Source organism: Eleginops maclovinus, chromosome 6 (assembly GCF_036324505.1).
Source record: "Eleginops maclovinus isolate JMC-PN-2008 ecotype Puerto Natales chromosome 6, JC_Emac_rtc_rv5, whole genome shotgun sequence".
NCBI lineage: Eukaryota > Metazoa > Chordata > Actinopteri > Perciformes > Eleginopidae > Eleginops > Eleginops maclovinus.
The window spans coordinates 816,751-843,144 of NC_086354.1; the positions used below are offsets into that span (position 1 = coordinate 816,751).

A 26,394-nucleotide genomic window follows, 5' to 3' on the forward strand; every position below is an offset into this window, starting at 1 on the left:
AAGAAATTGAGGAGAGGTTCTTTTGTCAGTAGCTGTGTTCTTGTGATGAACTCGCATCCATTTAAAACACAGCCGGACTACATCTGACATGTTTGACCATCGGAAAACACTTCCAAAGAGAACACCGTGCATTGCAATGTGGTTTTAACTTCTATTAACTTGATTATCAGACCCCAACAAAAACATTTAAAGACATCCCCTTGGACTTAGAGAAACGTTTCACTATGGTCGGACATTCATTACATTTAGACAATGTTCAGTGTTTTTGATTTTGGCACTTTTCTCTACGTGAACCAACTAAAAACCTGCTTTCTTTGTAGGCATAAATAAAATACCATAAGATAAGATTTCCTTTTTTAATCCCAGACTGGGACATGTTTGCGTTGCAGCAGCAGCAAAATACAATACAATACATACGTGTATATACAGTTTATATATATATACAGCTCCAGAAAAAATTAAGAGACCACTTCAAATGTTTCTTAAATCTTTATCTCCAGCCACTCCAGTGTCTGTTTAATTCCAACTGTAGTTTATAGAACACAATTAAAAAAAAACATTTCACTCGAAGGCATACCTATAAATGATAAAACAAGAGAAACTGATAATGCTGCAGTGGTCTCTTAAGTTTTGCTGTATATTCTTATTGCTGTATAATTTAATCAATAGTTCAAGTTATCACTATATTAGATTTGATTGGATGACCGTGCTGATTAATCATTTTACAACTTATACCGTAACTTGCCGAAGTGATCTGTTCTGAACGTTCAACACTATATTCATCAAAAGCAGAAATATGAGCATTACTATTTTACTGAAAGGTTCAAATAAAGTCCACACAGTGAGTCTGAGCGGTGTGGGGTTTCTTAAACCTTTAAGACATGTTGAATGGTGATACACACGCTGATAGATGTGTAGGCCGAACAAGTTATGCATATATTTTCATACACTCAATATGTATTTGGATTCATGTGGACGCAAGCAACAAAGAGTTCCACTTTACTTTTTTATTTCAATTCTATTCTTGGTAATACAGAATATATTTTACCCTGTTGTCCACGTTCATAAAGCCAGCATACATTTTTTGGGGGGACAATTCTATCGCAACCCTGGGTTATTGGGAAACAGAGCCCAGATCGCTTCTCTCCATCTCCATGCTCTGTTTGCCCTGTTTGCCCTGTTTGAGTCTAGTTTGTTGACACTGTTGCCCTTTCTTTTGGTTCTACTCAGCTGGATGGGGACACCATGTTCATGGGTATGCCAGAAGCCGGCCATGACTTTGCATCATCCAATCAGGTTAGTGTTTATCTATGTGTCTGATCATCTGTGTGTGAGACAGAGCCTGAGTGAGTGCCTTTTCCTCTGACGTTTACCAGGTTCTGATTTCATCCAGGGAACTAATTACTTAAGTGTTGTAACACTCCCCAACACATCGGTTGTTCTGTGTCTTTTCACAAGGAGTCACCAGGATAGAAATGTGATCCAATTTGTTGCATATATTTGTATGCAACAAATTGGTTCACTTCTGCAAATGAATACATATTTATCTAATGTGCAATCATAACAATTGTGCAAACATTTCAAATCCATTTTTCACACTCACTTGATTTTTGCAGTGAACTCTTTTATATGGTCCCCAAGCTAAAGTCATTAAGGAAATACAAAGGACCCAGAGGATGTGATATTAATCACTGAATGTGTGCTGGGTAGTAGGGCTGCAGATTTGTAAAAAGAGAGAATGATGTTTTTTTTATTAAAAATGTATCATAATTAGCATGGTGTGATTTTTAAAAAGGTTCTGTACCAAAAAAGGACTTTTTACTAAGTCTTTAAAGTATGATTGGTACGACAAGACCTCTCTGCAGCACCATATCATTTATTTAGAATGGTGTTTTCACAAAATGCTATCGTCAGAATCAGAATTCCCTTATTTTTCTCGCAAATGGGAAATGTACGGTTTTACAACAGCAAGAATGCAGATGAATTAAAAAGACTATACTTGCATATTATATAAAAAAGTAGGCATGCGTTGTTATTAATAAAAACCCAATAAGTAAAATAAAATAACGTAAGTACACTATGGTGGAAAGAAACTAAGTAGCAGTATATTTAAACAAAAATGCTGCTCTATTTGATGAGGAGCTTTATCATTCATAATGATTTGGTGTTTTTTTATTAGTATGTGTCCATGTTTTTGCTCTGAACACTAATCCTGTCCTGCACACTGACAGGTAAGGTCAGAAATCATGCCGATAACTCTCCATCCCTGTAATGACTCTCTGACCTCCTTTACTCACAGCTCAGTGGAAATGCATCCAAGAAGCGTTCAAGAATGATTAAAACCCGGATGCACTGTTGCCAGATGTTGAGAAAGTGTTAATGCATCCATCTCACCAAGATGTTGCCTTCACTGCCCTCACAGAGAGTCTGTTAGAGATGTCCAGGGTCAGTCTCCGCTCTCCTCACTGCCACAGATGATTCAAAAAATTAGACTTAAACATCATCTGATTCCTGGTCACATCAGAAATGACCAACAGCCACTGCAGCTTTCTGACTCTTTAGCATAAACTGCAGCTTAGTTTAAAGAAATAAATTCATTTTTAGGTCCTAATCTGTATATCCTAAAACGTAAATTGGGATTATTAATACTTAACTAATAGACCGTATTTGCCTTTATTTTAACATTAAAAATATACAGTAGAGTAGAGAAAATGTAGTTGACTTTACTGAGCACAGCATATGATTGATACATTGATTTGTGTTTCATTTATCTTCAAATTAAAATGTCAACTCTATGATTTAAATATTAATCTATAATCTAAATACTATTTTCACTGAACTTTTATTATAAGTAAAAAATGTGTGGTAATAATAATATCACATTTAATTTATCAAGCACTTTATCAGGTGTTCAAAGACACGTCACAAAGATTTAAAAAAAGAAACAATAATAAAAAAGATAAAATGCCAAATAAAATCGAGCTTAAAAAAAGACATTCAGCACACATTAAAAGCCTGTCTGAAAAGGTGTGTTTTGGTCAGGGTCTTGAATTGATAGTAATTGAAAGAATTATTGTATTAAGTTAAAATCCAGATTGTCCTAAAATAGTGCTGAATAAAGCCTGACCCCCTGACACAGTACCAGGATAAGAAGCGGATTGATACCTGGGTGGAACTTTCCACCGTGGAGCGCTGAGCACAAAGTGCGATTGAGCTTTAAGGGTAGTTAAATAGTCTATGTACAGCTGTCGTGTTATGTCACCTCCGTGCCATGACCACCGTATTAAAGATCAGCTGTTTTTAGGTCACTAAGCAACAGTCCTGGAACAGCACTATGCAGCAAACACTGAGTTATATGGCTGTGGGCGTCACTGTGAAGGCTCCGGAGAGGAACGTGTGTTTGTTAGTGCACAGTTACCTCACCAGCAGGCACGGCCCATATTAATAAGAAACACCATCACAGATACATTATTCATAGGGTACCATGTAGAAAATATTGTATAGGAGTCTATGATTTTATGTTTTATTCATGGCACCATAAGAAGATGGGGAGTGCTGTGTGGAATAAGAATATATAGCTTTATTACTGAAGTACCATTTCTTTGAGAAAGCCAGGGGATGTTGTGATGAATGTCATCAATTTCAGACCAGGCTGACCCCCTCTGTGACCGACTAAAATGCAGATGGAGCAGAACCGTGTTGTCTCATCTTAATAATAAAGATATAATTATAAAGCTTTATTGGTAAAGCACTTTCATACACCAGGTGCAGCTCAAAGTGCTCTGACGATATGGCATTTCACACAAGAAATTCACTTCAGGCCGGACGATAAAACTTTTGAGCACAGATGCAGCATTGAGGTCAAATAGTATGATGATACAGATGAAATAAAGTAAATAAATAAAAAAAGTCATAAGACAAAATTAATACATACAATAAAATAACAATACATATAAAAAAACAAGTGAATACAAAATAAATAATAATTATGAAAATAAATAAATAAGAACAACTAAGATTAAATGCCAATTTAAAAGAGGATGTTGCTAATGAAATTACCAACAAAATATATAAATAAAAACCTTTAAAATAAATGAATAAATAAAACATTATAAGAATAAATAAATAATAAAGATTAGAGAACCAATTAAAATGGGATGTCGTTGATAAAAATCTAATCTAAAAAGCAGTTTTTTCTGTGAAACACGAAAAAGAAACTTTAAGGACGGGCTCAACAAATCAATATCTGTATGGCCATGCTTAGGCTTGTTGTTTAAAAGTCTGGTTTCACATGTTTAGGGTTTGGGTTATGGAGTGACAGTGTAACTCTCGTGTAGAGACTAATGCTGTCATTAATAGACATTTACAGCAAGGGAGTGCATGTTGATGACGTTTCCACACTGAAAAAACTGAAACATCGACTTTAATTAATTGTATTATGTCACACAATATTAAGTTCAATTTAATATTATTATTTTCATTAATATGTTTATTAGAAACAGTATATAGTTTGAGTTTGGCGTCTAGGCTCGGGCCTCATCACTCCACATATTAACATAGAACATTGAGTGATGATTAGATAACTATCCCCCGAGCCCACAGATGGAAGCTGGGGAGGAAGCTGGGGTGGTGATGGGGCAGGCGAGCATCACCAACGTGAACGCAGCAGCAGCAGCAGCAGCAGCAGCAGCGAGGTGAACACATTAGCAGCGTGGAAACAGCAGCAGTAGCAGCAGCAGCTGCATTAGCGAGGCAGAGGTAGGCGGATCCAACAGCTTAAATAGAGCCCCAGATTTGGAGCCGTTGTTTGGTTGGTTGCAAATGTGATGAGGGGCGTTATGTGCGAATGTATCATTGGTGCTCGAGTTGACTGCCTGAATTAGCTCGCAGGCTTCGCCCCATTTCATGGAGCAGGCGCAAAACCGGGACAAAACAAAATGTGTAAATGAAAGAAAGACTAGATTTTCACATTGATTGATGTTTAGACCAAATTACTACCCAGTTACGTGACGCATCATGTCCTGCCTCATGCATGCTTTACCCACACGGCATCCCTTAACCAAATGGATATGGTATTTGCATAAATTCAGATTGCTTCTGACACTGACATCTACTGCAATTTGTTACATGTGTGGAAGACAAACTACAGACAATGTTGGATCTGATTATCCAAAAAGTATATGAAGTTCATTTTTCAAAAAAGTCCTAAGAGTTCCTTAATCCATCATTAGCATTTAAGCAAAAGCACTTTTAAGTCCCAGCTGCTCCTTAATCTGTGCACGCTCTGTAGTACATACCTTAGCTTGCATTACATTCAGATTTATAACTTCTTTTCGTCAGCTGCAAAGCTACCGACCTGCCTAAAAAGGGAGGGGTGGGCAAAGTGTGGAGTTGGAAGCACTCTGCAACCACACCTCTAGAGGGCCCTCTATCTTACACACTGGACCTGTAATGGGTACAGACCAAGCCCCCAGGTACTTCACCTGCCGTGTCAGTCTGTGACGTCATTGGGCCACAAAATACCTTTTCCCCATTGACTTGACTTGGGAAAGAAAAGTCTGGAAATCAGCCCATCATTTTATTTTGATTAAATAAACTAAAAGTATAAACATTTGTATAGTCATTATTTAAATCATTAGGGTCTAAAAGTTGTAAATGCACTAAAAGCTGAATCCAGAGTTATTTGCTCCCTCCCACCAGTTGACTGAGCTGAGAGCGGGAGACCGGAGGAGGGGCTTAAGGGAAAACTGAAGTGCTCTGAGGCCACATACTGTACTGGCCATTTTGCTCTTGAGAAGCAGGCATCACGAGTCATTTTGCCAGATACGGGTACTTTTGTGGCGATTTGGTCTTTATAATGCGCCACTGAGTAACTCGCATAGGAAGACCCCGCCTCCAACGCTGGATAGATGAAAGCATCACATCCGGGTACTTTACCTCTATGCAAGGCCACGCCCCTTTTTAGGTGAAACACTCGCTGTCATTTGAATGGCGATAAATACAGATTCTGAAGTTTTCTCCTATTACATCGAAAAAGGAAAAATACCCGCCTTTTTTTCATCTGCAAGGAGCCCAATTAAGATAGTCACAGGCAATCGATAAACATGTTATTGGAGATCGATGATCGGCAGTGATTTATGGTTTCATTTAAATCAGTAGAGGATGGATGTCCGGTGGACGAATGGCAGGCAGCAGGCTCAGACTGAAACTGAGACTTCTGAATTAGATCCTTTCTGATCTGAACTGTCCTTTTTTCTAAATGAAAGTGAAGAAAATCCTTATCCTGGAATATTTGTGTTGTGCAATACACCGCACAGCAGCTATAAGACATGATGAAACTATTCCACTTTGTGCTGATGCTTCGTTTTCACCGGAAAGAGGTGGCGCCATTATTTTGGCGGGAAGTGACGTAGCGCTGCTCTCATATATCCAGTGCTCTATGTACATTCATGGTACGGATTTCCTGGCCTGTTGCAGGTACTACCTGGAGCCTCCGCTGGTTGACTGGGAAGAGCCCTGTTTCCAGGCTTTATGCTAAGCTAAGCTAACCAGCTACTGATTCATATCTAATTAACCAATGTGAGAGTGTTATTGATCATAATACATATTTTTCTCTAATAGTGATGTAGGAAATGTTCTTTTATTCGAAGCACAGGAGTCGATTCAAAAGAAAACAAAGTGAAGCTCCTCTTATAAGTTTTAAAAGGAGTATTTAATAAAAGTATGCAGCAGTAGGTTTTAGAAAAGTTTCACAGCTGTGGCTCAATAGCTCAGAACACACTTGAACAGGCCCAAAACATGAATACAGTTCACGAGGTGTCCACTGTCCGAGGGTCCGACCAAAAAGAGGTTGAATCCTTAGTTGCATTGCTCTTTGTCCAGAGGTCGCCTCTTCCTATTGGTCGCCTCAAGTCGTAACAGTACTTCCGGTCAGTTTAGTGAATACGTGGCATAGGATCGTCTCCCTCCTTAGGGTATTACAGCGTCAATAAGGAGAATTAATCATTGTGTGTTTGATGTATAACACCACAAGTAATTCCCCTATTCACTCTTTATCCAGATTCTGTCCGCTAAGGAAACCAACGCTCAAACCCACAGTTTCCTTCCGTTCGGCATCAAGCGTCATCAGTGTTGTATACATCCGGTTACAATAATAAACAATTTCAAAATAAGATTGTATTTCAAAATAAGACAGTGTTGTGATTACTCGTAATATTGATTATTATTTCTTACAGTGACCATTTCCTTGAATCAATATTGTGTCTGCCAGCCCCTCAGCCTGTGGTTGTAGTGAGAGGCATCCAGGTGACACATATTAATACATAAGTAGGATCCTACTGCTATAGAAAACACACTTTTATAACGCAGTGAAGTACTCAAACTAACCCACCTGTGTGTGCAGGGATGTGTAGTGCTGATGATGTTTGATGTGTTGGTCTTTACTCAGCTGGCTGTAACCTGTTGTTATCAGGGATTAGCTGTTGAGGGAAGGAAGCAGCAATTTATTGACAGCCTTTGTCTTATCTCTCTCCTCCTCTGAACGGCTTTCCAAATCTCTTTTTATTTCTCTGACTTTTAGTTGTAGCAGTTAGTTGGTGTAACATTAAAAGCATTTAAATTCTTTACTTGAGCAGATATAATAATACCACACTGGTACAATACTCAATTTGCAGTAAAAGTACTGCATGGAGAGTGGTACTTAAGTTATTAGAAGTTAGAGTACTCGTTGCAGAAAAAACTTGAAAGGTTTGAAAATATGTAAGTAAAAGCAGCAAATTAAACTTCTTTTAACAAAAAAAGTTATAACATTGCTACAAATTAATGTGCTGTTAACCCACTCATCGTTTTAGTTACTTAAAAATAACGTTGGATTTTTTATTCTATACCAAATAATCAAATTCTTAACATTTTACCCTAGTTTACCCCCTCTCTCTTTGTCCTTGCTCCTCACCATGATCCCTTCCTGTGACCTCTGACCCCTCCCTAGCCTCTGCGTCCATATCAACCTTTGTCTGTGTTTGTGATTCTTCCCACAGTTTCGTGTGCCGCAGCCCCCCCACCCTCTCAGCAAGGGGACGCCCTCCAACCAGCCCTCCCAGCACTGGAGGAGGGACACACACATGGCCGACACACACCGTCTGCCCTGGGTAAATGCACACACACTTACACACACGCACACACTGCTTTGTCAGGGCAACACAGATGATTGTATCACAGTTACACACACACACACACACAGAGGGAGGGGTCACGTTGGCTGTTACACTGCCTGGCCAAAAAAAAGGTCACACACTCTAATATTTTGTTGGACCGCCTTTAGCTTTGATTACAGCACGCATTCGCTGTGGCATCATTTCCACAAGCTTCTGCAATGTCACAACATTTCATCACTTCAGACACCTCTCTTCTTACCCTGATGCGCCCATCACTCTGGAACAGGGTGAGTCTGGACTCATCAGACCACATGACGTTCTTCCATTGCTCCAGAGTCCAATCTTTACATTCCCTAGCAGATTGAAGCCTTTTTTTTCCGATTAGCCTCACTGACAAGTGCTTTTCTTACGGCTACACAGCTGTTTAGTCCCAATCCCTTGAGTGCCCTTCACATTGTGCGTGTGGAAATGCTCTTACTTTCACTATTAAACATAGCCGTGAGTTCTGCTGTTGTTTTTCTACCATATGATTTCACCAAACGTTTAAGTGATCGCCGATCACGATCATTCAAGATTTTTTCCCGACCACATTCCTTCCTGGAAGATGAGGTTTCCCCACTGTCCTTCCAGTTTTTAATAATGCGTTGGACAGTTCTTAAACGATTTTAGTAGTTTCAGCAATCTCCTTAGATGTTTTCTCTGCTTGATGCGTGCCAATAATTTGACCCTTCTGAAACAGATGAACATCTTTTCCACGACCACAGGATACGTCTTTCGACAGGACTGTTTAACAAATGAGAAGCTACTCACTGCATCAGTTAGGGTTGATAACCTGTTGCCAGCTGAAACATAATCACCCATGCAGTAATTATCCAATGGGAGGCTCTTACCTATTTGCTTGGTTAAATCCAGGTGGAGACTTTCTTTTTGATAGTGTATGTTATTTTGAAATGGACCAATCAAACAATGACTACTTTTACTGTCGCTACTTTAAGTACATTTTGATGAGAATACTTTCTACTTTCACTGGAGGAACATTTAGAATGCAGGACTTTTACTGTGACAGAGTATTCCTACACTCTGGCACTTCTACTTTTACTCAAGTACAAGACCTGAGTACTTTTACTGAAGTACAAGATCTGAGTACTTTTACTCTTAGTCAGGTACAAGATCTGAGTACTGCTGGGATATGGTTTTTTTTTGGTCCATATCTCCAGCCCTACCCAACCTCTGATTGGCTCCGTTCTGACTGCACGTTGGCAGAAGTTCCCACAGCAACCAATCCTCTGTCCCTCTCCTCAGGAATCAGCTTGTCATTTCACCGATGCGTTACTTTATTGGTTAAAATGACCTCTACATACCTCATGGGTTTGTACTGCGTCAATCTGGGTGAGGTGAACCCGGGTTAAAATACGCCTTTACGTATGTCGCCCCCTCTGTCTCCACCTTTTAACACTGTATAATAAATGCTAAACTGGACCAAAAAGCATTTTGCGGGAGGTCATATCAGCTGTCATCCACTGAGGAGCAGATTAAAATGAACCCAGCATTTGACAAGTTTGTGGGATCTAAAGGAAGCGTCACTGTCACTGTCAAGTGTGTGTGGGATTATCTCTGTTGCCCCACCTCCTCTAACACAGCTTCTATCCAGCTGATCACTTTACTTCAGTTTCACAAATCACATTCAACTTGACTCATTACTGATATATCACACTAATCTAGAGCCTTATTTATATCACCAAGGACAAGAGAAAGAATGGAAGGAGATGAAAAGCCTACATGGGTTCAGATAAATATTTGTGACTGTTTGAGTCCATATGCAGGGGCGTAGCACAAGACTCGGGGCCCTATTCATAAGCTGTCTCTGTGGGCACCCTTCCTCTCCTGATCCACATCTTTCATGCATCTTTTGAAATGTATTTACAAAAGATTGAGCCAATTGAGTCACTCATGAACTAAAGTACAACAGAAGTATAAGTAGTAATAATAGAGGTAATAATATCCTGAACACATTTCAACCCTCTTTCCTCAACATACTGTAGCTTACAATACTTTACTATGGTAAAATGACGTTTGCTTGGAGTATCATTAAGAAAACATTCTTCATGTTTATTTAATTATTTATCATTTCCATGGTTTAAGACAAAGCTAAAAGTGTTTCGAGGTAAATCAACCCTCCAGTACGAACACTTGAATAGCCTTTATTTATATCATTGAATCCTAAAAGTTGTAAAATGACTCTACAGAGAGTTATTTTCCCTCCTGCATTCACGTGACAGAGCTGAGACGCAGCGGCTGGGAGGCGGGGACGAATCCTAGTTCAGGGGGGGAGGACTAAACAATTTTCCCCCTTTTGTGCGGGGTGAGCGGGGCCCCAGACAGCCTTCAACATTTTGTTTATCGATACAAAATTCAGTCGATTCATCTAATTTTATTCAGCTTGCTTATTTTTAGTTATGACACTATCTACAAAAAAAAATTGCAAACACACTTCTGATTCCATGCCTTTCAAGGGCCCTCCCCCCATCTGGGCCCTGGGTAGTCAGTCACATTTATCCCCCCACTACAGCGTCCCTGTCCTTATGTGTGAGTGTTTCTCCTTCCTGTGCTCTCAACAGCTCCCCCTGTGGATTGTCTGAGTTCACACTGGTCTGGAAGCTTCTGTAAAGGCTAACACAGTGAGCTTCTTACAGAAACCACAGCGCTCTGTGTAGAGCACATTTCACCTGCTCTGAGCAGAGAGGAAGCCCAGTCACGCATCACAGTTATCCAATCCTGCACTGTGGAGGCATCATGGAAAGGGTTAACAGAAATATAGCTGATAGACATAAATATGCACACTATTAAATACTAAAGTTCCGACTGTGTTTTTATTCTCTTCATCCACAGGAACAAATGCTGCCTGCCGTTTATATCTGTCTCTCTCACACACACACAACTACACACCCTCTATCGGACAGTATTATTGGATAAAGAGAACAATGATGAGATGGAATGAGAAACACGTCCATCAGGCATTCATCAACCACACTCCGTACCTTCTGTCAGGGTGTTTGTGTGTGTTTTTACGCGGCACACACTCTTTATAAAATGTCTGTTTTTTTAGAATAGGGACAAAGGGAATCAGACATATAGCAGATATCCAGGTGATGGGACCCACAGCTCCTGTGTGGGTGCTGTGTCACAGTGACAGGATGAGACACAGATGGGCCAGCAAACAGCACGGCCCAGATTTGTCAAAGGATTTTGAAATTGTAGACGCCAGTAAAAAGGAGAGCATTTAAAATACATTCATTACGAATAAAATACATTATGCTCATAAATATGCCCAGAAAAATGCACCAGCTCATAAAATAACCTGTGAAATACATTTGAAATTTGCCCAATGAAATGACAGAGATCTTCCCAGTTATTTCCCTCTGATTTAATCACCTGCTGTTAAACCGCTGTTGATGGTCAGACATTATTCATGTCCATCAGACATATGTGCTTTTTTCATATTGTACAACTGTCCTGAACATATAGTTGTGCTAAGTGTGTAATGTGAACACAACGTGTGTGAATGGACTTAATCCTGACTACATTAGTCCCTGCCGAAGCTCCCAGTGCACAGGGAACAGCCCATTGTGCCCACATGAATGGGAGTGCAGACAGAGAGAGGGAGAGGAGTAATTTATTCACAACTTGAAGAAATGATGGAGCGCAGACCAGGGAGGGAGGGAGGGAGAGACCGAGGGTAATGTATGCAGAGCGCTGAGCTGCAACAGGACGCTGTCTGAGAAACGTTAAGAAACCAGTGCAGGAGGGACACACTTAAAAACTCAGGAGTGCTCACTGAGCTGGTGGCTTCATTCATAAATTCCATTTCTAGACATTTGATTGCAGAATAGGACTTGGTGGGGTCCTATTCTGCTTTTTTTGTTTCCCCTCTCCTGTAGTGTGTAGACGTTTTAGTGTAATGTAAATGGTCTGCAAAGGCCAAATCCCTGTGTTCACCCCACTGCCTGAGACGCATTTAATACACTCATAACATCAGTTTACATCAGTTTCACAAATACATTCAACCTGACATAGGTTTTAGTGCATGTTAATGGTCTGCTAAGGCTAAAATCCTTGTGTGCATTGAACGCCTCTTTGTTATTCCACAATCTAGATATTGAGTGTTTGGAAGAAACAAACTGAAATGCTTTACTGTTGTATGGATATTTGGCCAAAACATGTCTGTACCAGATTATAGAAATATATATATTTTTAGGAACAAATAAATAAGCGATTTGGGCAATCCTGGGTTAGAGTAAATGTTTTAATTGTTTGAAGCTCATTTCCCATCATGTGCATTTCAAATCCTATTCCAAAGGATGTGTTGAAAGTGGTGCAGCTGAAGTGAAATGGTGGTGTACCACAGTGGCTGTAAATTACAGATTGAGCATATAAATCACATACTCAGTCATCACTCTCCTCACAAGTCACGCCACTCATAACCGTGCAGCGCGTATGGGCCTGAGATGGATTCGAAAAGAGTGAGAGCGAATAGAGGAGTGAGAGAGATGAAAGAGTAATTGAGGATGAGAGCAGGGCGAAAGAGGGAGAGATGAAGAAGAGGAGAGGGAGAGACTGTTGTGGCCAGCCGAGCAGAAGAGGCTGTCGGTGTGTATAAAAGATCTCCTCTGTCAGATTAGTATGAGAGGCTCCTCTGCCTCTCACTCCTCTCACTCCATTTCCTCTCCTTATCATTCGTCTCTGGTCCCAGAATAATCATCATATACGCTGCTGCTTTCCTTCTTACACGTCAGATTAGCCCTGATATATTTTACACACGCATCAGCCTGGTGTGTTCCTCCAGGCAGAAAGGGCCTGTACAGGGGTCAATGACGTGTTTTCAACAGGCTCATTTTTAAATACAAACATTCATAACATTAAGATTGTTGTGTACACAAAACTTCATGTCAAATGTTTATTTAGGTGATTTAAGTGTTTTTTCATCTACATGAATCAGATATGCCCTTACAATATAAATAAGTCAGAACACTCGTGTTATCTGCGGTATCAGTTTTCCACAGTCTCACCACCTGATATTTTGACACTTTGAATAACAGAACAATAATGAATATGAAATGGTTTTGAGTTTGTAAGTACTGGAAATATGAAAGGTACTACTTATAAATCATTTTGTTAAAATAATTGAAAGATTATTTCAAAAAATATTGATGTCACGATGTCATCAGTGAGGATTTGTCCACCAGGCGTTTTATTCTCATTAGGGATGATAAGTGTGTGAGGAACAATGACTACATGACAACAGTTGAGACTGCTGTGCATTGTGGGTAATGGTGGTGTATCTGTTATCTCTGACAGTAATGTCCTATGACACTGGGCTCTCTTAAAGTCCTCCATGTGATTCTTATTGATCTCCTCCCAGTTGTCGCTCTGCTGAGAGCAACATGCACCCAGCTCTGTCACATACTGTCAATAAACCTCGGGTTCAGCAGCGAAGAATCCGTACAGAAACAGAGACACACATATCAGCGCTGCACAATTCATATACATTTTACTAAATCACAACATGGACTAGTGAAATATCCAAATGTCATTAAAGGCCACATCTGTGAAACCATCGTTCGGAATTGTGCTTCAGAGAAGTCCAGGCCTGCTCACATTATTTACAGACTTTATATGAAAATCCTTTTTGTTTTACATTCCTTTAAAAAATATCATTGTAAAGGAAGTGAATATATTATTGATAATGTGAATGTTTTAAAAAATGGTCATTCCTTATATTGGGAAACTGCAGTGTGTTCTATAGTTTCTAGTGCATGTAAATATTCTGGAAAGGATGAAATCCCAGTTTTCCCTCAAGTCACTACATGATGATATACACCTGAACATCAGCAAAAGAGGACTCTTTAAAGTAGAGACGCTACATAATGATATACACCTGAACATCAGCAGGAGAGGACTCTTTAAAGGAGAGACTCTACATACTGATATACACCTGAACATCAGCAGGAGAGGACTCTTTAAAGTAGAAACACTACATACTGATATACACCTGAACATCAGCAGGAGAGGACTCTTTAAAGTAGAGACACTACATACTGATATATACCTGAACATCAGCAGGAGAGGACTCTTTATAATAGAGACAATACATACTGATATACACCTGAACATCAGCAGGAGAGGACTCTTTAAAGTAGAGACACTACATACTGATATACACCTGAACATCAGCAGGAGAAGACTCTTTATAATAGAGACACTACATACTGATATACACCTGAACATCAGCAGGAGAGGACTCTTTAAAGTAGAGACACTACATACTGATATACACCTGAACATCAGCAGCAGAGGACTCTTTAAAGTAGAGTCACTACATACTGATATACACCTGAACATCAGCAGGAGAGGACTCTTCAACGTAGAGACGCTACATACTGACATACACCTGAACATCAGCAGGAGAGGACTCTTTAAAGTAGAGACACTACATACTGACATACACCTGAACATCAGCAGGAGAGGACTCTTTAAAGTAGAGACACTACATACTGATATACACCTGAACATCAGCAGGAGAGGACTGTTTAAAGTAGAGACGCTACATACTGATATACACCTGAACATCAGCAGGAGAGGACTCTTTAAAGTAGAGACACTACATACTGACATACACCTGAACATCAGCAGGAGAGGACTCTTTAAAGTAGAGACGCTACATACTGACATACACCTGAACATCAGCAGGAGAGGACTCTTTAAAGAAGAGACACTACATACTGATATACACCTGAACATCAGCAAAAGAGGACTCTTTAAAGTAGAGAAACTACATACTGATATACACCTGAACATCAGCAGGAGAGGACTCTTTAAAGTAGAATCACTACCTAATGATATACACCTGAACATCAGCAAAAGAGGACTCTTTAAAGTAGAGAAACTACATACTGATATACACCTGAACATCAGCAGGAGAGGACTCTTTAAAGTAGAGACACTACATACTGATATACACCTGAATATCAGCAGGAGAGGACTCTTTAAAGTAGAGACACTACATACTGATATACACCTGAATATCAGCAGGAGAGGACTCTTTAAAGTAGAGACACTACCTAATGATATACACCTGAACATCAGCAAAAGAGGACTCTTTAAAGTAGAGAAACTACATACTGATATACACCTGAACATCAGCAGGAGAGGACTCTTTAAAGTAGAGACACTATATACTGATATACACCTGAACATCAGCAGGAGAGGACTCTTTAAAGTAGAGACGCTACATACTGATATGAAGCTGTAATATAATTGAAATTAGTAAATGTTTCAAGATCCTGCCGCCCTAGCGTCAAGTAAAAAAGGTTCTCGGGTGTTAATCTGACTCCCTCTCTGTCTCCCCTCAGTCCTACTCAGTGGGTGGTTTGGGCGACGATGACTTCAACATTCCCCCCATCAATCCCCCAACCCTGCCAGAGCACATGCTGCACCCCCATCTCCCCCACGATTCCCGCTCTGGACCGTACCACCAAATGGACCCCCCCTCCAGGTCAGCACCGCACCACCCCTACCAGCTTCAGGGCATGGATTTGCCCGGCATGTCCAGTGGCCAAGATGGAAACGCTTTGCTGAGCCAGGATGGAGGCGCATTCAGTCCAGACGGGGGCCCGATGGCCAGCACCCTGTCTGTGGTGAGTTCTCACAAACACAAATGACCCTCAGGAAATACTCAAATGAATATAAATGACTTTTTCTTGTGCTTAACTACTACATGGACAAGTTTAATTTCAGTTTAAAGGCGGTGTTGCGAAGATAGCAATACTTTTTGATTCAGACTCAAAGAAAAAACTCCAGAACTTGGACGGTACTGAAAATACTGAGATCAATGCTGTACACACTGTGTGTTACATCACTTTGAAATGCTGTGAGGTGGTTAAGCCATGGAGTGACATAAAGCGACCATTGTTACATTTAAATATGTTTAACAGCACCGAAAGATTGAGACAGAAAATGTTAATTCATATAAAATAAAATTATGTATTCAAAATCATTCCACAATATACCTTTTTTAAACATTTATTCTAAAATAAAATAAAATGGTAGGATGACGAGTGAAGGAACAGGAAAGGCAGCCATGAAAGTGTCTTGTAGATTTAGCGAGTAGGCTTTTAGGTTTTACCCTCGGAAACTCGACCACCCTTCCTGCTTCTAAACGTGACTGAGTGAGCCAGTAGAACAGCCTCTGTAACTAAATCTCTCTAAGATCATACTCCTGTATCACATCTGTCAGATTAGAGGCTGTGTGTAGTGATATTTTGTTTGTTGAAGTATAAGTATTATCAGCTAAAGGTACTTCCAGTATCAAAAGTATTCGATACACAGAATGGATCTTTCCCAGTATTATATTATTGTGTTTATTATATTGTCCTGTTTTTATACATGTTAGAGCATTTTAGTGTTGTAGTTTTTCAAATGTAGATACTAGTACTACTATGTAGATTAGCAGTACAGTACTCCATCATACCATATCAGCAGCTCATGTGTTTTTATATGCTAAGTCATTTTGTAAAAAGTACAATATGCGGCTCTCAAATGTAGCGGAGTATAAGCATAAAGTTGAGTTACATTTAAATACTCAAGTAAAGTACAAATATGTCCAAATGCTTGAGTAAATTTACTGTCCACCGCTGATACTAGCAGACTGAGTGATATCAGAACGTGTTCACAGAGTGATTTGTGGGGGTTTGTATATGGGATCCCTGTGGAAGAATAGTAGCGGTGCTGCTGCCTCAATCAAGAGAGATGTGTTTCAGGTGGACCGGACCCTGCTCAGGGACCCTCCCACTTATTGGAAGAAGTGTGAGCCCCTCAGTGAGTGTTAGGATTTGAAGTGACAGCCAGCTGATGTACTTTAACTATTCTTTCATATTTGATTCACTTTAACCGTGTGAACCAGGCTTCTGCCTGAGGCGCTATTGTTTGAGTGTTGGCAGCGAGTGGATGTGACATTTCCCTCACATTTTAAGGTTTTCATTTCCCAGTCAAGAACATCGGGCTGCCTGTGTCATACAGTGAAGAAATGAAAGCTTCACCTCAGACACTTCTGATGAGAGGGGGCACAGAGACATATATGTGTCAGTATCTCTAATGAAGCTGCTTTATGAAGAATGAAACCTGTCACCTCCCACTTGTGGTCTCCATCTCCACAGCAGATATATATCTACTGTTAAATTAAAGCTGGTGACAAAGCAATGACTCATACAGTTCATATTTCATTACGGGTCGAATAAAACAGAGGAATGATTTCACAAAAAAAACGCACTGAGGGCATTGGCCACCATAAAAAGGAAATTTGCACTTTAGTTGTATTTAGTACAATATTCTATTGTCTCCATACTGTAATATAAAGTGTCAGTTTGAACCCTCACGATGAAGCTCACCAACAGACGTTTTTTAATAACCAATCCAGTGTGTTCTGTTTGACAGGGACTAACCTGAGAGTTAACCGTGTAACCGTGGAGATAATTATCTATGTGGCCTGAAGGGAAGGTCTTATTTTCCATCCATGTCTCAGGCCTACCTTTCCTCTGCACCTCGCCTTTATACTCTCATATTAACATTCATTTACTGCCAGCCCATGAATGATGGTCGCGTAGCAACCGTTCCTGGCTCAGCCTAATCGGGGGGGGGGGGGGGGTGTGTGTGTGTGTGTGTGTGTGTGTGTGTGTGTGTGTGTGTGTGTGTGTGTGTGTGTGTGTGTGTGTGTGTGTGTGTGTGTGTGTGTGTGTGTGTGTGTGTGTGTGTGTGTGTGTGTGTGTGTGTGTGTGTGATATTGCTCTTTATTTCTGGCTGGTGTCTGCATGAAGGGTAATGTCTGAAATGAGGAGGTTATGTAAATTAATTCTGGGCTTTCAGATTCTGATTTGGTTCCCGCTTGGTTCAGAGTTGTAATCCTGATGTTTATATTTAAACATTGCAATTTAATAATTAATTAATTGTCTGTCATGTACTGAGGTAAATTCATCCAACCTGCCGTTTTGGGTCATAATAGTGAACACCATAGAAAACCCAGAGGTACATACATTCGTTATAAAAGATATCATTTATACAAAGTCTAGCGGCACACGTAAAGAAATCCAACAGAAAATGAACTAAAGCAAATCAAACTGCCGCTGAGGCACCAGCTAATGAATCTGACGCAGGAAATGATCTAAACCCAAATAAGAACTTTGTTTTGAACATTTATTTCCAATAAACAAAGTTCAATGAGCAGGTTTCTTATGGATTTCTTGTTGTGGTTTACCCTTGTCAAAAAACTCCACTACATTTATTTAACACTCACAATTATGAAAGCATATGATGTGCTGATATGGTATAACGGTATTTAAAGTATATACATTTGGTCCACATTGTGAAAACTACAACACTAAAATGCTGTTATTTACATAAACAGGATAATAACCACACAAATAAAATATTGTGAGAAGATCAAATCTTCATAATGAGTACTTTGACTTTAAGTACATTTAGCTGATAATACTTCTTTATTTAATATTATTCTGAACTGGGTCAGTTTGCAAGATGAGTACTACATTTTTAATGCTAATACTTTTGTACTTTTACTTAAGTGGAATTTTGGAATCAGGACCGCAGTCATGAACTGCAAAAGAAATGCTGATTTTCTAGACTCAAATCAAGAAACAATAAATGTGATGTTTCATTTTGATCTCCAGTCACCAACCACACCTATGTGAAGAAGTGACAGGAGCCAGTCATCACACGCCCGCTCAGCAGGGGGTCCCCCTCTGTAACTCTCCTCCAGAGGAAATCTGATTATTATTTTCTTCCATTGCTCATGCGCTTGGTTAAAGAAGTGTTTCTCAGATTCTCTGGCACCCAGGTGTTTTGTGACCCTATGACCTCCTGTTCCTCTCAGCGGTGCCGCTAGTGTTGTCGCTACACAAACGGCTGAAACTACCACACAAACACACATGCATCCATTCCATTAGCTCTTACTGTGCATTTTCCATCAAAACATTTTCATTTCCTAAAGTCAACTCTTTCTGTTTTTCCATGCAACAATTGGACAGTAGCTAAGTACATTTACTCAAGGACTGTATTGAGGTAAAACCTGGAGGTACTTGTACTTTACTTGAGTATTTATGCTGCTTCATATTTTAGCTCCACTACAATTTGTAGGTAAATGTTGTACTTTTTACTCCACTACATTCATTTAACATATTTAATTGATAGTTACTTTGAAGATTATTAATAATGAAAAAGAGAGAAGAATATTTACAATATTAACAATAAAGATTTGAGGATGTGAAATATATACATATGTGGAATACATTGAAAGTATTTAAATACTTTACACTGTTGAATGAGGAGGTATGGACAGATGCATATAATAAAGTATTCTTACAAAATTCAACACATAATATTATAAGTTAAGCTTCCCAGTAGTGTATGAAGTCATTCAAATAAATCCCACCTTTTTCCATCACTGAAGTGATGAATAGATAAATGCAACAATATTTTTTATACAATAATTTTAAAAATTGTGTGCCTAAAATGGCCATTTTGCATAACAAGTTATTTTAATTTTGATACTTGAAGTATTTTTATAATGCTCATACCTTTTTACTTTTACCAAGTACAGTTCTGAATGCTTTAACTTGTAACAGAGTATTTTTACACCGTAGTATTGCTGCTTTTAAGTAAATAATCTAGTACTTCTTCAACCTCGGTCAGCCAGCCAGTTTTATTATATAATAACAAAAAACCAAGATAATAAATCAAATAATGAAATCAGATAAAACTCATTACATTTTATCTGTGAAAAAACATTTTGTATTATCAGTGCAGCCTGGTCCTCAGATCTTCAAACTACTTCTATTCCAGCCGTTTTATGTGCGTGATGCGAGCTGTTGAATAAATGTGACAGAGTAAAAGCTCTCCGGAGAATTATGACAGATGGATGTTTTGACTGTTAACCAACGTGACATTTATTGAAGTCCCAACGCTGAACCACAGCTATTATTTTTTCTGCTTTTCTACTGGCACATGCGTCAGTCAGAAACCTCTTTCCATGTTAGAGAACATCACTCTGTGTTCCATCTAAATACCACAGCCGTGTTCCGGGGCTGCCATAACCAAGTTCAGGTACAGCGTTCCCAAGCAGCAGACCACATCCGCTATTATTTGATGCTCACTAAGAGGAAACTCATCACTAACCAGGTCCCAGCTTCATATTTGTGATGATGGGTGTCAAAGTTCCCGTACTGAGGGTGTTAGAAATCAGGGTTTTTTTTAGAGAAATGGGCAAAAAATGATGAGTGACTCACAGCGAGACTGCTCAGAATCAGAATTCCTTTATCTGTCTTGCAACGGGGAAATGTGCATTATTACACAGCAGAAGTATAGGTCAGATAAAGTGAAGAGAATAGACTTATATATTTAAACAATAACAAAAAATAACAAAGTAGGCATACATTATTTATATATTTTTTAAAAACACAGTAAAAAACATATAGCACATAGGTAGTCCATGGTAAAAACCTAGTAACTCTAGAAGTTACATTCCACCAGAGGTAGTAGGAGACTACATAGGAAAAGAAACAGGAGCTGCCAAATGCAGCAAGATGAGAAAAATGTTTATTGATTAATTATTAATAAAAGGCTTTTTTTGGTTCACTTTATTTGATCGTAACAGTGGAACAACAGACACACAGTCTTTATATACAGCAGTACATCAGCTTTCTGCAAAATTGTTGGACATGAAAACACTGAAACATTGACTTAAACTAAATGTATTATGCCAACAATTTACACATAACTGTATAAGGTTGGTTGAAAGCAATATTTTAAGTTGAACCTAATATTGTTGTATTTAAACTTAATATTATTGCTTTCAACTAACCTAATGCAGTTATATGAAATGTGTTGCCATAATACATTTAATTAAAGTCCCCGCTTCAGTTTTCCAGTCTGGAGCAGCATCAGAGCTCAGTGTGCAGCTGTGGATGCCATCATGTCTCCTCCAGATAAACCTGTACAGAAACTTCTGCAGCAAATGGAGTTTAGACTGTATTGATGTATTTACACAGGAGCAGGGATTGATGTTAAAAGACTTCTGATCCCATCTTCTCTCTGACCTGTATTCCCTGTTGCCACGGTTACTATCAGATTTCATTATGAGTGAATCCTGGACTGCTGCACACTGACTGTGCAACAAACTGTCAGGCAGAGTGTTGGAGAGCCCAGCTGGGTGTTACATGAACATATTATGTAGCTCCGAACTTCTCCAGTCCAACATGGGATCTTAGATAGCAGCGTCATATATCAGGGCATAGGCAACTTTGGACATATTATTATTTGGGCTTTTTTTGTAAGGAGTGACACTAAGTCAACATGTCTTTTCAGTGTATATGTTAGTCTTAACTTTCATGAAGAAGACTTTAGACCAGTGATTGGGACCTTAAACCCGTCAGGATGTCAGATTATTTTCTCATAGAATTCTATCAGAATCAGAAATACTTTATTCATCCCAAACTGGGAAAAAAATGTAATTGCAGCAGTGAAATACAAAAACAAGAAGCATAACAAATCATTAGAACTGATAAATACACTATACATTCTAAACAATTTTTGCAACCTGTAGAGACACCCTTGCTGGGTATTAGAGATAATGTTTGCTGAGGCCAAGAGATTCTGCCTCATAGATATTATTGCCTTCATTGTATTCATGTTTTAAGGTTTAGGGTTAGAAAAGGAGATGAGTGGTTAGAAATGCTATATTTATAACATTAAATAAAACTTGTATCCTGTGCAGTACAACATCACCATGATCTCAGGAAAATGTTATCCATCCATCCATCCATCCATCCATCTTCTCCCGCTTTCCGTCAGGGTCCTCATTGCTAAAATGTAACTGCGCAAATGAAAAAATTATTCTGACACAGCTCAGTCACTGTGATTAAAACAATGTTCAGAGGTTTCAAAAAACAACAACAATCAAGTCAGCTACATGAAAATAAACCTGACCCAAAAGTTAGAAAAAAACCATTGATTTCTAATGGAGGAAACCTGCAGTGCAAAAATGCTAACTCATTTCCAGGACTCATTCCTGCACTTCTGTGTGTGCCTTCACTCACTAGCTGTCCTCCTTGTGGTGTCTCGGCACAGATGCAGCAGATGGTGAACTCTGACTCACGCTTCACCAGCAGCCAACAGCCAATCGAAGCTGCGCTCGGACCCAGGAGCCAATCGGGCATGAGCCAGCAAAGTCAGCTGTCCACCATCAACCAATCCCAGCTGGGGCTAAGTGGGAACGCTGCTACCCATAATTCTCCTTCACCCCCTGGAAGTAAATCAGCCACACCGTCCCCGTCCAGCTCAGCACATGAGGACGACAATGATGATGGACTCAGGGTAAAACACACCCTGTGTGTGTGTGTGTGTGTGTGTGTGTGTGTGTGTGTGTGTGTGTGTGTGTGTGTGTGTGTGTGTGTGTGTGTGTGTGTGTGTGTGTGTGTGTGTGTGTGTGTGTGTGTGTGTGTGTGTGTGTGTGTGTGTGTGTGTGTGTGTGTGTGTGTGTGTGTGTGTGTGTGTGTGTGTGTGTCATAATAGACCCATTCTCCCTGCATGTTAAGGAGATGGAAATCGGCTCCCTCACACTGAAACACACTCCACCAAACTGATTGTTCATATTCTGGCGAAATGAAACCATTACTGTACTTCTGAATAATATTCATCACCGTTTTTGTTTCTCATTGGTTAAGAATCAATTGTTTATGGCTGACAGGCAAGTATAGAGGCACTGCTTGCCTCTGGAAGAGCAGGGAATAGAAAACAAAATAGACATTGCTTATACCTCAACAATATACTCCTACACATCCAGTTACCCAACCTGCAGCATCAGCTGTTACTCATGAACAGGTATTTCAGAAATGGACTGAAAATGAAAAATACCAGTCATGCAGTAGAGGACATTTGTGTGAAGTATAGGGGGTGCAGTTGGAAAAAGGTGATGTCACATACATTCAGTGACCAGGGTTTAGAAATATAAATCAAAATCTGATGACAGGTTCCTGTCAATCAAATCCCTCCACGTCCTGATAGAGCTGATCAGCTGGGTGTTATTTCAGTGGGGTTTTGAATGTTATTTACACAGAGAAAAGGCAAGATTTGAAATAACCTTTTTAGGGGCTTTAATTCCATCATCGTTAGACTTGGAGATATAGTCAAAATGTTAATAAAATTAACTGTCATTTTGTATCTGGAAAACAGAATAACTATATTCTGTTGGTGGTATAGTTTTAATACATTTGAGTCAGTATGTGCTGGTTATTTTCAATCAAGAGCAAATAATTGTGAATCTTATCTGGATTCATGATACTATCACATTATGGTTCCATCGAAAGAGTCTCGTCAGATTTATTTAGCTTAGTTTGATAATGAAATCCTGTCTGATAGTCCCTTGAAGCACACAAGGAAAAACTCCCCAAAGAAATGAAAGAAATCTCCTCGGAAGGAAGGATGCGCAGAACATCTCCTGTGTGAAGATTAAACATCATAATAAATGAGGTCTGGTGGTCCATGAAAACATCGAGCTGTGGTGAGAAACAACATCACATCTCAGTCTGTAGCTCCACAGCCTGCAACGATAGAGGACAGCTAAGTGGAGCTGGCTCCTGTAGCAGGGAAGTAGAAGCACTGTAAGCTACAGTATATGACCAAGCAGAGCTAAAGTGGCTGCTTGAGGTCAATCAGCTGCTTTAGCTGAAGAGATACAGTGCATCGAGAACAACAATACGCTCCACAGTATCCCTGTGACTGAAGCATAGACTGGTGACCATCAGGAGGCCTGGACAGGACATGGCTATCTATTGTTAGTTGTCAAGGCCACTCACGGATTCTATTTCAATCAAAACAAATGTATTTTTTTATAATTTCTTGAAAGATCCTGGTAAAAAATGTATTTTCAATCATTTTGGAGCAATTATTTATCTGTATTTATTAACAGTTAATTTCCAGAATGAATTAATCAGTCAGTATGATTTGAAAGTGTTTACTTGGGTAATAAAATAAGTCAGAGTTCGGATTATTTTCCCATAGACTTCTATCTAAACCATTTTTGCAATGTTTAGAGACCCCCTTGCTTGCTATTTGAAATAATGTTTGCTTAGGACAGGAAATTCTGCTTCATGGATATTATTGCCTTAGTTTTATTCATGTTTTAAGCAGGATTATTTGCTGCTTTAAGAATTCCAATTGAAACATGCTTACTCAAAAATGAGAGGAAATGCTATATTTATAACATTAAATCAAACTTTTATCCTGTGCAGTACAACATCACCATGATCTCAGGAAAATGTTATCCCCAACTTTAAAATTTAACTGCACAAATGTAAAAATATTTCCAACCCAACTGTTACTAGTCACTATCATTAAAAAAAAAATCAAATGTTTCAAAAAAACCTCAGCAGTCAACTACAAGCATTTTAAGCTATATTAGCAAGCTGAGCTAAAATAAGTCATTAGGTTTTCCAAAGTGTATCTTTTTGCTTCTATATAAACATTTCAGCTTGGTCAGATGAACTGCTGTGTACCATTTTAGCATGTAATTGGATTTAATGAATTGGGGATTAAGTGCACCCGTTGAACGCTGTCTCTTCTTTATAGTTAATTAGCGCCAAATGACATGTCTGGTTCCAGACAGCATTCTATTAAACGATTAGGAAATCACTCTCACCTCACTCACTATATAGTCTGAGGACTGAAGAGCCTGTTTCTGGTTAGAGGCCCACAGTAAGACCTGTGGTTAACACAAGCTGAAGAGATGCTCATGTTTTGTCCTACCTAAAATGTGTCAGTAAATGCCCCACTAGTGGGTGTCTGAGCGATGTGTCAGCGGTTTACATTTGGTCACTTGATGGTCACCAAACGGGACTTCGAAACATCATCATGCCAATGTCGTTCATTCAAAGCCTAACATCAGCTTTTAAATTCTGGCAATTGCCGACAATTATAAGGAGCTTATCCTGCTGTAAAAAACGTTTTAATCCAATGGAAAAATCCCATTGCTTTTTACTGAGGAAGGCCTTGCCATGCTAACTTCCGGGTCTGCCTACAAAAACACATCATCACTATATGTACATCCACATATTCATTCTCGCCCTACCTTCCTGTGTCCAACGATCCTCCTCCTCTTCCGTTCAGCTGGTCAGTTCAGCAGAGAAGAGGCCAGCTAATGTGGACATTGCCAAGAAACCAAAAACACCAAAGAAGAAGAAGCGCAAGGACCCCAATGAGCCAGTGAAGCCAGTTTCCGCCTACGCCCTGTTCTTCAGGGACACCCAAGCCAACATCAAGGCCCAGAACCCCAACGCTACCTTCGGGGAGGTGTCCAAGATCGTGGCCTCCATGTGGGACGGCTTGGGGGAGGAAGAGAAACAGGTATCTCATCCAGCTGTCAATCAGCATGACATTTAAACAACGTGTACATGGTAGTCACAGTGAAAAACCGAAATGTGACTTTAATTAAATGTATTATTTCAACTGTATTAGGTTAGTTGAAAGCAATGCTATAATAGGTTCAAATTAATATTATTGCTTTCAACTAACCTATTGCAGTTATGTGAAATGTGTTGACATAATACATGAATTAAAGTCAACTAGTTTTAAGTCATGACAGACAGAAACAATGTAAGTTTGTTAGGAAAGTGATTTGGCCAGCTGCGCAGATCTAAAGCTGGAGATTTTGGACAGGACTCTTTGATTTACTGATATATCTACAATTTCCATGCAACAAATTTTGGTCCATACCTACATATAAATATTAAGGAAAGGTGGTTGTTTATGACCAAATAACTCAAACTACTCTATTGCCATCAGCCTCGGTAAAATGTAGTGTTAGTAGGAATTCATCAGTGTAGCGGAGCGTTAGGTGACTGTCAGCGGAGGGGAGTGCTATGAGCCCCCCGATGGCTTCTCACAGCTGCTGTTCACTCTGAATCTGCTACATGAATATAAACTGGGCTTTACAGATCATTCATTCAAATGTTGTAAACTGGAATAATAATACTCTGTGTGTTCAGGAGTACAAGAAGAGGACGGAGACAGCTAAGAAGGAGTATCTGAAACAACTGGCTGCCTACAGAGCCAGCCTGGTCTCACAGGTACACACACACACACACAAACACACACACACACACACACACACACACACACACAC

The 26,394-nt window shown here is 39.5% G+C and overlaps 1 protein-coding gene across 1 annotated transcript in view; it reads left to right on the plus strand.

The window, feature by feature from the left end:
* Positions 1-26,394, plus strand: part of tox (thymocyte selection-associated high mobility group box) — a 51,944-nt gene that overhangs the window by 18,163 nt on the left and 7,387 nt on the right. Inside the window, exons 2-7 of the mRNA XM_063885220.1 lie at positions 1,231-1,296; positions 8,037-8,147; positions 15,563-15,847; positions 22,344-22,589; positions 25,380-25,616; positions 26,258-26,338. Coding sequence (XP_063741290.1) covers positions 1,231-1,296; positions 8,037-8,147; positions 15,563-15,847; positions 22,344-22,589; positions 25,380-25,616; positions 26,258-26,338 — 1,026 coding nt within the window. The remainder of the gene's footprint in view (positions 1-1,230; positions 1,297-8,036; positions 8,148-15,562; positions 15,848-22,343; positions 22,590-25,379; positions 25,617-26,257; positions 26,339-26,394) is intronic.